Raw genomic sequence first — 13,641 nt, 5'->3', positions numbered from 1 at the left:
TAGAGAGCTACAAAGATCTTGTTCAAATAAATGTTTGAAATCACAATAAGCTCTAGAATACCACTGAATATTTCTTCTACTCCAGAATGGGCCCAGATTTTCAAGGTTTTGGAGTGATGGCAATATCAACTTTGACCCTAATTATAACCATTCTAGATCACATAGAAATGAGCCAGAGGGTCACATGCAGCCTGTAAATAAGAAGTTCTTTGGTATAAACAATAATATGAAAAAAGTTAGCTAGACTGATCTAGACAGATCATTGTAATTGACCAGATTTGATTTGGAATTTACTGTTAAATTCTGTTTATAATTAGATAATCTTCCACTGGGAAACTATTATAGAGGATGAGTTATAAACAATATGCAATATAGCTGAATGAGAGATTAAATAATGGGGCAGTCCCCTGCATAACCCAATGAAGAAATGAGTGGTATACACTTTTGAACAGGCATTCTGATGATACTAAGATACCCATTTTTAAAAATCCAAGATGTATGAAAAACTTGGAATATTAATAGATATCCTGTTGCGAAAATCTCCAGAAAAATAAAGGATAGCTTTAATCTATCCTTACACATTCCATAAGTAACAGCTCAGAAAAAAATGAGTGAAACAAGGTAGCAGTGAAGAATGTGCACTGAATGTGAACATTGTCTTTGTTACATCATACCATCAATAAAACACAATCGGTTAGAATGCTAATATGACAAAACAAGAATACTTACGATAAAGCCAAGTTTTTTGTAATCACGGGTATACATGGATTTACGCTTCTCAATATTACCACTATTGCTATTGGGTTCAGATTCTACATCAAAAGCAATTCTTCGGAGTTCAAATATGATATCCCTCTGGGCCTGATGGGTTTTTAAAGACATTTTTAAATTAAAATCTTCAAAATAATAATCTTTCAAAGCATGTAAGTTTGGATAAAAGTAATATCTTCAGCTTTCATTAATGTAATTGAATTTTATTCAATAAGAGATAAGATTTTAGTTTTAAAAACAATCAAACCAATCCTAATAATTCCTTCAAACTATAATCATCTTACTAGTGACCACCTTGAATGATAGAAACTCAACATACGTTCTTCAGAATACCAGAATAGGGATAATGCTCATCAATTCTATACATGCTGTAGAAACACTATATACTGTATTTCAGTCAGTGGATCCTTTTTAATTTGATGTCATTTTCCAGGTACTGACAGGAGCTTTTCATATTTTTTATTTGGAAAGGAAACCTGGGAAATTTGCTGATTATTTTAAACAGTTAAAAGATTTTTGAAAGTAAAATGGGTGTCCTAAGCGTCTGTAACTCATATAGCATCTGTTGTTGCATGGATTCCTATTTGTTTGTTTGTTTGCCAAACATGTATAGGATAGTAGTAGTAAAAACTGACAATAAAAGAGGACAATAGGAATGTGGAACAGGGACGGTAGGCACAGTGGTGCACTTATGTATGCATTCCCCCTACAGAACACTTAAAAATGGGGAGAGGTCGACTGTAGATAGTCTAAGGATAAAGTTCTTGGGTTTGGGGGGGGGGGGGGAACACAGTCAGGTAGTGCATTCCAGGCATTGATCACTCTATTGCTGATGTTGAATTTTTTGCAGTTGAGTTTGGAACAGTTTACATTTAATTTGAATCTATTACATGCTCGTGTATTGCTGTGGTTGAAGGTGAAGTAGCTATTAACAGGAAGGACATTTGGTTTATGATTTTATGAACTAAATTTAGATCAGATTGGAGGTGACGTAGTTGTAAATTGTCTAATCCCAGTATTTCAAGTGTGCTGAAATAAGGTATTTTGTTGTGAGTGGAGAAGTGAAGGATTCTTCTTGTGAAATATTTCTGGACTCTCTTGATTGTATTAAGATCTGATATGGAATGCAGATTCCAGACAGATAAGCTATATTCCAGAATTGGTCTAACAAATGTTTTATAAGCTCTGGTTAGCAGTATAATATTGCCAGAGAACAAAGATTAGATTAACAACTCTTAGTTATTTTTGGCAATGTTGTTACAGTGGGCTCTAGCACTTAGGTCATTGGATACGAGTACTCCAAGGTTTTTGACAGAATTAAGATCATCTACAAGTTCGTTTCCTCTAAGTTTGTATTTTGGATTCTGATACTTATGCCAATGTATAAAACAGAGCATTTACTGATTGGGAATTGAAGTTGCCAGTTGTTTGATCATTCTGCTACATGGTAAAGGTCTAGAAGGGTAGCAACATTGTCGGTGGTATTACATAAATATAATTTAACATTGAGTGTAAACTGAACAGAATATGAGATCAAGAAAATTGCTGAGTCTAATATTGTCAATAATAATATTTACAATAGTGTTATAAAGAGTTGAATAAATGGGTTAAGTTGTACATTAGTTTAGGGTCCCGTTTATATGTGGCTTCTTTCTATTCTGCATTCACAAATAGGTATAAGAAAGCTGAGAAAATAGATTCACTGCAAAGAATATAGAAGTTGATGATTATTCTTTGTCTAAACAAGAATCCTGACCAACAGATACATGTCCCAACATTTAAATTTGAGCCTCTTCTCAAAGATAGTTGGGAGCATATGCACCCTGTGCTGCTTTTTTGAATATTCACATCTCTGGCAATGTTCCCTCTAAGGTGCGCGGCTGCACTGCCATGCTTCCCAAAACAACTTCCCGCGCAGCCTTTTCCAAGGCCGCGCAACGAGAGGCGCTGGCAGTAGACATAGGTGGACATTGGCGGAGAAGGGAGCCACGGCCACCCCCGCCCCTGTGATGTGCCTATGGATGTGCCTGTGCCAAGCCTCTCTGCCCCCCCGGCGCCTCTGGCCCCCTCGTGCCTCTGTCCTCCTGCCGCTGCCCCACGCTTGCCCAATCCGCCCTTCTCTCCGGCTTTCTCCTCCTCTGCCTCCCACCTTGGGGTGCGGCTCCTCCCGCAGCGGTGGTGGCCGCAGCTTTTCCTCCTCCTTATCCGGCCGCTAGTGAAGGAGCTGTGAGAGGGGTGAGGCAGGCATACCCAAAGTGCTTGGTGGAAGCGCTCCCAACAAAAGGGCTGTGAGAGGGTTTTCTCCAAGCGCTCTGGGAACACCCGCCCCGCCCCTCTCGAGTCGCAGCCCCTTCGCTGGGATACTTTTGTCCCAGGCTGTCAGCGAAGGGGCTGCAGGAGAGGCGGGGCAGGCGTTCCTGAAGCGCTCAGAGAAAACCCCCTCACAGCCGCTTCGCTGATTGTCCTTTCGCTGAGCGCTTTCGGAAAGCCCGCCTGGGACATTCAAAATAAGGAAAACCTTCCCCGGCCTTCAGAGAAGAAAGGAAGAGAGAGAAAGAAAGAACAAGAGAGAGAGCAATAGACAGAGCGAGATAGAAAGAAAGAGAGAGGGAGAGGGAGTGAGAAAAAAAGAGAGAGAAAGAGAAATAGCAAGAGAGAGAATGAGAGAAAGAAAGCAAGAGAGAAAGAGTGTGACAGAGAGAAAGCAAGAGAGAGAGAGAAAAAAATGAGAGAAAGAGAGAACAACAGACAGAGTGAGATAGAAAGAAAGAAGGAGAGAGAAAGTGAGAAAAAGAGAGAGAGCAAGAGGGGGGAGAGAGAAAGAAAGATAAAGAAAGCAAGAGAGAGAGGAGAGGAAGGAAGAGGGAGAGAAATGATAGAAACAAGGGGAGGAAAAAGAGAAATGATAAAATGATTGAGGCAGAGAATGAGAGGAAAGAGAGAGAAACAGAGAGAAGTGACTCTTGATTTAAAGCATATGGTAAAAAGCACTTAAGTAATAACAGAGAAAAAACCCCAGCCCTCACCTGTTTTTGGAAATGGTTCAAGAGTTCACACACACACGGGGGGGGGGGAGGAGACAGGGATGGGAAAAGAGAGAAGTGAGAGAGGGAAGGAATGAGAGAAAAAGGGAGGAAGAGGGAGAAATGAGAAACAAATGAGACAGAAAAGGGGGAGTGACAGGAGAGGTACCCAGAAATGAGAACAGCGGTAGAAATTTGAGGAGGGATGATTGATTATTACATATGGATTGACTATGTAATATTGGCAATATATATATATATATATATATATATATGTTTTTCTTATGTCGGATCACCCTGGTATATTTAAGGAACGTCACAGCTCCTTTTTGCCTCTAGGCCCAACCCAGGGCCACTACAAGGCAGTTAATATATTTATAGCCGACAACTATATTCTGTATGTGTTAAATGTTTTTTTAGCTGGAATTTTAAAATTAAGGGAGACTAGTATGGTCCCATTTCGGCCTTGTTCTGGCCTCATCAGCTAGCCACACCCTTTCTTTTACTGGGATTCGATCTGGTGAACTCTGCATTTAAAACATTTAACACATACAGAATATAGTTGTCGGCTATAAATATATTAACTGCCTTGTAGTGGCCCTGGGTTGGGCCTAGAGGCAAAAAGGAGCTGTGACGTTCCTTAAATATACCAGGGTGATCCGACATAAGAAAAACATATAGCCCCTCCCTGGTACAGAGCTGGAAGGGTTCTGATCGGATAGCTCTAACTGCTAGTTCTCTGCTTTACAATGCAGAGTTCACCAGATCGAATCCCAGTAAAAGAAAGGGTGTGGCTAGCTGATGAGGCCAGAACAAGGCCGAAATGGGACCATACTAGTCTCCCTTAATTTTAAAATTCCAGCTAAAAAAACATTTAACATATATATATATATATATATATATATATATATATATATATATATATATATATATATATTTAGCTGTTGTTTAGTATTAGGATGTATTAATTTTAAAAAATTGGATTAGAATTTCAGAACTATATAGAATTACATAGGTAAAATTATTGGAGGATACATAGGATAAATAAGGGGTTTACGATATGTACTGTATGATTTTATGAGTTTGCATTGTGAATTTACTAGATTACTATAATACTATGATAAATATTTAAGAAATGAAGATTTTAAAGCATGGATTATTAGCCATTTCTTTCTTATTCTTGGTCTTTTATCCTCTTCTATCCAATAGTTTAGTCTTCTATACCATTCTTTTAATTTTACCTCAGGTAAAACACCCGGCATTATCTGAAACAAATATATCATCTTTGGGATTATCATCATTTTTAATTCTTTGCCATTTTTCTTAACCCTTTCTTTTTCCAGCTCTTCATCTGTTTATCATTTTCATCCAGATTTGTCTATAATTAATCTCCACCATTCCTTAATAACCATATTCCCAGATATTTTCTTTTCTTTAGTCCCAACTTCAGTCCAGACTCTTTCCTGGTAAATATCTGTTCTCTGGGACCAACATTCAGGAACATAACCTCTGATTTTGCCATATTGATTGATAGCCCTGATTGTTCTTGTATCAAATCTATTTCCCTTATATTAGACTCTATTTATTTATTTATTTATTTATTCTATTCTATTCTATTCTATTCTATTTTTATGCGACCCTTCTCCTTAGACTCAGGGTGGCTTACAACATGTTAGCAATAGCACTTTTTAAACAGAGCCAGCATATTGCCTCCACAATCGGGTCATTTTACCCACCCCAGAAGGATGAAAGGCTGATTCAAACTTGAGCTGGTAATCAAATTTGATCCGCTGACCTGCAGATCTATAGTCAGCTTCTCCCCCATCTCTTCCTAATATCAGCTTCCAAGCTCATGCAATGTCCCCTCATAATTGCCTTATATGCATCCCATACAATTGATTGCTTAGTCTGGCCTGCGTCATTTATTCTAAAATACTCACATAATTCCATTACCAATTTAATTTTATCATGTTCAGTTGTGGTCACTATCATATTATATCTCCAAATTATTTTATTCTTTTCCTGACCCATTGTAACCATCGCTATTAGTGGGGCATGATCTGACAGCCATATGCTTTTAATTTCAGATTTTTTAACTTGCACATTCCCCGTTCTATTCATTAACATATAATCAATGCAGCTGAACATATTATATCTTGCAGAATAAAATGTACCTCTATTGGGATGATCCCGATGAAGGTCAACCATATTAAGTCTATTTAAATGCAGTAATCTTCTATTTGCCATTCCCATTGTTAATCATATATTGAAATCCCCAGCCAAAAACACTGAGCCTTCCCCAAAATTATCTAACTTCCTCTTTGTATTCAGTATAAATTGCTTTGTATTAACATTTTGGGCATAAATTGCTGCCAACGTTATTTTTTGTTGATTTATTTTCCCTTTAACAAATACCCATCTCCCATCTCTTTTTGTACTGCCACCACCTCTATAGGAATTCTTTGATGAATAAGAATTGCTACCCCTCTACTATTCTGATTATCTTGAGATTCATTTATCCATTTCCAATTCTTATATAAGTTTAAACTTTTTTTGCCGTCATTTATGCATTTCTGTTAAAACCATAATATCCACCCTATTATCCCTAGCCATCCTCAGAAGCCTGTGATGTTTCAAATTCGATCCCAGTCAATTCACATTTATAATCATAGTAGACCATTCACCCATTGCATATAATTATATTCCCTTTACCCTTTTGCAATGTTCATAGTTTACATATATTCCTCTTATATACCCTATTCACACACACTCAAGTGCCTTCCACTAGTCCCCACCCCCACTTTATTGGGAAAGACAACATTAAATACTTGTCCTTCCACGAAGGCAGTTATTGACTACACCTCCCACAACTGGCTCCCTTAACAGCCAATAAAACAGAGAAATCTTTTTTTTAAGTCTCCCCTCCAAACTCCTCCCCTCAATTCCCCCCTTAAATTTCAACTCTTCTTATATTGTACTTATAATAAGTTGTTTTCCTCCCCCATAAGAAGGGGGAGGGAAATTGACCTAACCCAGCTATACATCTCCACCCCATGTCCAGTCAGCGAAGCAGTGGAAGTGATGTGCCGGTGCCTGGAGGCTGTTAGGGTCTGGATGGGTGTCAACAGGCTCAAAATCAACCCTGACAAGATGGAGTGGCTGTGGGTTTTGCCTCCCAAGGACAATTCCATCTGTCTGTCCATTACCCTGGGGGGGGGGGGGAATTATTGATCCCCTTGGAGAGGGTCCACAACTTGGGTGTCCTCCTCGAACCACAGCTAACATTAGAGAACCATCTTTCAGCTGTGGCAAGGGGGGCGTTTGCCCAAGTTCGCCTGGTGCACCAGTTGTGGCCCTATTTGGACTGGGAGTCATTCCTCACAATCACTCATGCCCTCATCACCTTGAGGTTCGACTACTACAATGCTCTCTACATGGGTCTACCTTTGAAGAGTATTTGGAAACTTCAAATCGTGCAGAATGCAGCCATACGAGCTGCCATGGGCCTCCCTAGGTACGCCCATGTTTCATCAACACTCCGCAGCTTGCACTGGCTGCCGATCAATTTCTGGTCACAATTCAAAGTGTTGGTAATGACCTATAAAGCCCTACATGGCATCGGACCAGAATACCTACGGGACCGCCTTCTGCCGCACGAATCCCAGCGGCCGATTAGGTCCTGCAGAGTTGGCCTTCTCCGGGTCCCGTTGATTAAATAATGTCATCTGGCGGGACCTAGGGGAAAAGCCTTCTCTGTAGCAGCCCCGTCCCTCTGAAATCAACTCACCCTGGAGATTTGAATTGGGTGCCCCCACCCTCCCGGTCTTCCACAAGATGTTAAAGACTCACCTATGCCGCCAGGCAGGGGGGGGATTAACTCCCCCCTCTTTTCTGACTATAGCACTTGAGAATGGTATGACTGTGTCGCATTGATTGTTTTTAATATTAAGGGGTTTTAATTCTACTTTTATTAATTGGATTTGTATTGTTGTTTATTGTATTTATTGTTGTTGTAAGCCGCCCTGAGTCTTTGGAGAGGGGCGGCATACAAATTTAATAAATTAAATTAAATTAAATAACAAAAGAAAAAGAAAAGGAAAGGGAGAGAGAGAAAAAAAGAATTCTAAAAAAAGGACAAAAAAAGATTACATGACAAAAGAGAGAGAATGTCATTAAAAATGCTTCATTTCAACAGTTTCTTCATGCATAGATGTCTTTGTTTACATTCCTTCTTTAGAGCAGCAACTTGACTTTGGAGCTGGCATTCCCTTTCCTGCTCCTCCAAATCAATTTCAAGGAGATCTTCCGGGGTACCTCTTCCGCTTGAAGACTCTGTTGCAGTATCCACCCCTCCTCTTTCATCAGAAGCTGCAGCCGCTGGTTTCTCCACCTTCTTCAAATGCAATCCCCAACTTTTACAGCATTTCCTTGCCTTCCTTAAATGAGCGTGCTCTAAAAGATTGATCACCCTGGAACACCAAAACAGCTATATGAAATCCCCATGTAAATTTGACTCCATTTCAAAACAGGATGCTTGTGATTGGTCTCAGGGAGGTCATTTCCAGGAAAGTCTGTCTGGAGAGATCTCTCAGAACTCTTATTTCATTTTCTCCATGTTTTAAATCAGCCAGGCTTTGGAGATGTCTATAAAGTGTCTCGGCTTTGCTTTCACTTGAAAAGGCAACAACTATGTCTCTTTGTTGCATATCTCTGCAGCCATAAGTCCAGTGGGCTCGTTCAATATCAGGTGTATCAACATCAACATGAAAAGATTTAAGCCACACCTGAATGGCCTCAGGTAATTTCACTCCTTCTCCAAACTGTTGCTTAAAGCCACGAAAATGTAAGTTGCGTCTCCTCTGGTGATCTCCTAAATTTGCTATTCTAGAGTTTAGTTGTGTTGAAATATAAATCATTTTTTCTGGCCTGGACCTCCATCTTCCTTTCAATTGATTGTATTTTCTCTTTTAGATGGTCTAATATGGAGTTGTTTAAGAGGGATGGTTTGCATCCATCATACAGAGGTACCCAGGTGCTCGGTGAGGAATTCAGAACTTTTTTGGACAGGCATTTAAACTAGGTAAAGGGGACAGAGATGTAACTGATGTGGGTGATTTCTGTCCCTGACCAATGAGGATAAATCAGTTTTTGGAAGCTTATGAAAAGGGAGCTGCAAATAAAATAGATGTAGTTGTTGATGATAAGGGGCAAACTAATAATGAAAATAATGTTCTTCAGGTAATGTGCACGAATGCTCGAAGCTTGAGCAACAAGCTCTGTGAGTTAATGGCCATAATATCTAGAGATAATTTGGATCTGGTTGCCATAACTGAGACATGGTTTAAGGATTCTAATGAATGGGAAATATCCATACCAGGATATACACTGTATAGGAAGGATAGAATAGAGAGAAGGGGAGGTAGAGTAGCCATTTATGTTAAAGAAAGTCTAAAAACAACACTAATTCAAAATACATGTCAAGATCTGGAGACTCTCTGGATTTGCATGCAAAATAAAGAAGGTTCTGTCATTAGAATTGGGGTGATGTATAGGCCTCCAGGGCAATCTGAGGAATATGACAACAAGATGGTGGATGAAATTACCCAAATGGCACTAAAGGGAGATATTGTGGTTATGGGTGATTTCAACATGCCTGATGTTGACTGGAATATCCCCAGTGCCCTTACATGCAAAAGTAAGAATATAGTAGAGGCCTTTACAGGAGCAGCTCTGGCACAGCTGGTTAAGACACCAACTAGAGGGGAGAATATTCTAGATTTAGTTTTTACGAATGGGAATTGGGTTTCAGAGGTCAAGGTGGGAGAAAATTTAGGTTGCAGTGACCATCTATGTTTGTGGTTTGATGTAAAAACTCATTGTGAGCAATCCTATAATGCAACCAAAGTATTGGATTTCAGAAAAACAAATTTTAATGCAATGGGGGAATATTTAGATAATGAATTAAAGGGGAGGGATAAAATGGCAGGGGCGAGAACCCAGTGGACTGTATTAAAAAAGGTCATCTTAAAAGCCACTGGACTGTATGTAAGACAAATAACTAAAGGTAAAAGGAAGAAGAAACCGCTATGGTTTAGCAATGATGTAAGGGCTATAGTCAATGAAAAAAAGGCTGCCTATAGGAGGTATAAAGAGTCTGGAAGTATAGCTGATAGGGAGGTGTATAAAATGAGACAGAAGGAGGCGAAACAGATAATATATACTGCTAAAGCCTCAAAAGAGGAAGAAATTGCCAAATCTGTAAAGAAGGGGGATAAAACCTTCTTCAGATATATTAGTGATAAGAAGAAGAAAAACTGCGGCATCACGAAGCTTAGTACCAGGAATAATACATGCATTAATGGGAATAAGGAGATCGCTGACCATTTCAATAGCTACTTCTGTTCAGTTTTCTCAAAAGACACCTTACAAAATAATACTATAGAGGGATATAGCATTGCTTCCAGCTGTACGGATTCAGCTCCAGTGATCTTAGAAGCCGATGTCTTAGAAGAACTTGAACGATTAAAGATAAATAAGGCAATGGGTCCAGATGGCATCCACCCCAGAGTTCTTAAAGAACTCAGATCTGTCATTGCTACCCCCCTGACTGATTTGTTTAACCAATCCTTGTTAACAGAAGTTCCTGAAGATTGGAGAATGGCCAGTGTTGTGCCTATCCACAAGAAGGGCAGTAGAGAAGAAGCTGGTAACTACAGGCCAGTTAGCTTGACATCAGTAGTAGTTAAAATGATGGAGACTCTACTCAAAAAGAGGATAAATCAGCACCTAAAAAACAATAACTTATTGGACCCAAATCAGCATGGCTTTACTGAAGGCAAATCATGTCAGACTAATCTCATTGATTTCTTTGACTATGTCACAAAGGTGTTGGATGAAGGTGGTGCCGTGGATATTGCCTACCTGGACTTCAGCAAAGCCTTTGATACGGTTCCACATAAAGAGCTGATAGATAAATTAGTGAAGATTGGACTTAATCCCTGGATAGTTCAATGGATTTGCAGCTGGCTGAAGCATAGACATCAGAGAGTTATTGTTAACGGCGAGTATTCTGAGCAGAGTCAGGTTACAAGCGGTGTGCCACAAGGGTCTGTTCTGGGTCCTATTCTTTTTAATATGTTTGTGAGTGACATAGGGGAAGGTTTGGTAGGGAAGGTTTGCCTATTTGCCGATGACTCTAAAGTGTGCAATAGGGTTGATATTCCTGGAGGCATCTGTAATATGGTAAATGATTTAGCTTTACTAGATAAATGGTCAAAGCAATGGAAACTGCAGTTTAATGTTTCCAAATGTAAAATAATGCACTTGGGGAAAAGGAATCCTCAATCTGAGTATTGTATTGGCAGTTCTGTGTTAGCAAATACTTCAGAAGAAAAGAATTTAGGGGTAGTGATTTCTGACAGTCTCAAAATGGGTGAACAGTGCAGTCAGGTGGTAGGGAAAGCAAGGAGGATGCTTGGCTGCATAGCTAGAGGTATAACAAGCAGGAAGAGGGAGATTATGATCCCGCTATATAGAACGTTGGTGAGACCACATTTGGAATACTGTGTTCAGTTCTGGAGACCTCACCTACAAAAAGATATTGACAAAATTGAACGGGTCCAAAGATGGGCTACAAGAATGGTGGAAGGTCTTAAGCATAAAACGTATCAGGAAGGACTTAATGAACTCAATCTGTATAGTCAGGAGGACAGAAGGAAAAGGGGGGACATGATTGAAACATTTAAATATATTAAAGGGTTAAATAAGGTCCAGGAGGGCAGTGTTTTTAATAGGAAAGTGAACACAAGAACAAGGGGACACAATCTGAAGTTAGTTGGGGGAAAGATCAAAAGTAACATGAGAAAATATTATTTTACTGAAAGAGTAGTAGATCCTTGGAAAAAACTTCCAGCAGACGTGGTAGATAAATCCACAGTAACTGAATTTAAACATGCCTGGGATAAACATATATCGATCCTAAGATAAAATACAGAAAATAGTATAAGGGCAGACTAGATGGACCAGGAGGTCTTTTTCTGCCGTCAGACTTCTATGTTTCTATGTTTCTATGTTTCTATGTTTTTGCAATTTTTAAGCTCTTTTACATCGTTGGGAAAACCTCCCAATGCATCTTTCATGGCTCTGAATCTCTGTTCCATTGAACAAAACATTTGCAGCAGTTTATCTATCTTTCCTTCCACGCCCGGCTTGTCTCCGCCCTCAGCCATATTCCCTTTGTCTGTTACTCACTATTTTTCAGTTCCAGAATCTAGCGACATCCAGTAGCCAAGCTTTCCAACCTTTCTCTTCCCCTCTCCTTGTCCTCCTTAGATTTCGCTCTCCCTCTATCCCACTTTTGAGGAGTTTGATGGAGTTTTTCGGGGTTTCTAATAACTTTTCAAAATCTTTTCAGGGAGCCTCCTGTGGTTGCGTCTAAAACCTTTGGTGACACATGTGCAGAGCAGCAACTCTTAATCCTTAAATCAAAGTATAATATTTATAAGCAAATCTATTTAATAATAATTCTTTAAAGTAAACTGTAAATTTTAAGAGCAGAGATCTAAAAGACTTAGCAAAATCTTTTAACATTATTAACTAAACTAATTTTCATAAAAAACTTTAATAAGAGTCTGTTCAGTTCATTCATGAGATACTAGGTCTCTTCTTCTTTTCTGCTGTCCTCAATCCTCAATCCACAAAGATCGCCAGGCTGCAAAGTCTACAAAACAAAGCATCTTGTGGATTTGTTATTTTCCACTCTGTTTTCAACACTCCAATGTCTCTGTTTACTCCCATATTGTGGGTCACTCCATCTGCTCTCTCTGCTCGATCATCCTCAGGCTGCTGGTTTCTAGCTCCGTTTGACCGTTCGCTCGACGCTTGCTGATCTCTCATTGTCGAATAATCTGAGGAGTTGTGTTTTTAATTTTTACAGCTTCCTTTTCGCTTTGCCTTTGCCTTGGTTAATTCAAACTCCTCTGCACTATGCTGCTCCTAAGATCTTTTTATAATCCACAAATTCTCAGGTACAGCCAAGCAAAAGACAAAGCTGCAGAGTCATCCACTACATGCTTGATGTTCCCCACTCCACTCAATAAATTAAGTTTCTACTGTCTCAATCCAACACAATCCAACAATGCAAGAATAGAAAATAGTTTTTAAAGTTCAAAGGGATAGATTTCAGATCCTCTATAGGAGCACCTTTAAGCTTTTTCAATCACTCCAGATCTCGGTAAGGTTTCTATCAGTCTTTTTAAACAGTCTTCATCTTCGCCGCCTCCTCCCTCAATGAGTGTCCTCTCCCCCATCTCCTTTTGGATCATTCCCTTCTCCTTCTCAGTAATCTATGTATGAAAGCTATAAAAAGTACATCTTTGTAATATCCAATCTAATGTTTTAACTCTTTATTGTCTAGTGTATCGATTTTTATCCTTGTGTCACCCTGAGTCTGTGAGAAGGGCAGCCTATAAAATAAATAAAAATAAATAAAGAGTACTGCCAAAGCTACCGATAAATTCTGGTACTGGCTAGATGGTTCATCATTTCGGTAAACTGGTCCTTCCAGGAACAACTTGGTTCTGAATCTACAATAAAGAATTAGCAATCTGATCCATGACTAATTGAGACTTGAATTCTTCCATACCTTTTTGAATCAAGAGCCATTTTCCTGCTTGTTTGTGACACTACTCCCTTGCTTACAAAATAGCTTTTTTAGATTTGAAAATAAAAAATTCTAATCTCATTAATTTAAATAATACCATTTTAAATTCTCTTGACAAAAACTGCAAGATGGAACATATAAAAGAAAAGCCACAATTATTAACAATTTAATAATTCCAAGGATGCT

The 13,641-nt window shown here is 39.1% G+C and overlaps 1 protein-coding gene across 4 annotated transcripts in view; it reads right to left on the bottom strand.

The window, feature by feature from the left end:
- The window catches only part of ELMO1 (engulfment and cell motility 1), a 606,322-nt gene that overhangs the window by 357,915 nt on the left and 234,766 nt on the right, over positions 1 to 13,641 (bottom strand). For all 4 annotated transcript variants that reach the window (XM_070726295.1, XM_070726294.1, XM_070726296.1 and 1 more), the window contains one exon: positions 730 to 861. In XM_070726295.1, the coding sequence (XP_070582396.1) occupies positions 730 to 861 (132 nt within the window). The remainder of the gene's footprint in view (positions 1 to 729; positions 862 to 13,641) is intronic.

Source organism: Erythrolamprus reginae, chromosome Z (assembly GCF_031021105.1).
Source record: "Erythrolamprus reginae isolate rEryReg1 chromosome Z, rEryReg1.hap1, whole genome shotgun sequence".
Classification (NCBI taxonomy): domain Eukaryota; kingdom Metazoa; phylum Chordata; class Lepidosauria; order Squamata; family Dipsadidae; genus Erythrolamprus; species Erythrolamprus reginae.
Note: the sequence above shows the minus strand (reverse complement) of the source record. Positions and strands in the feature narration are given on the sequence as shown.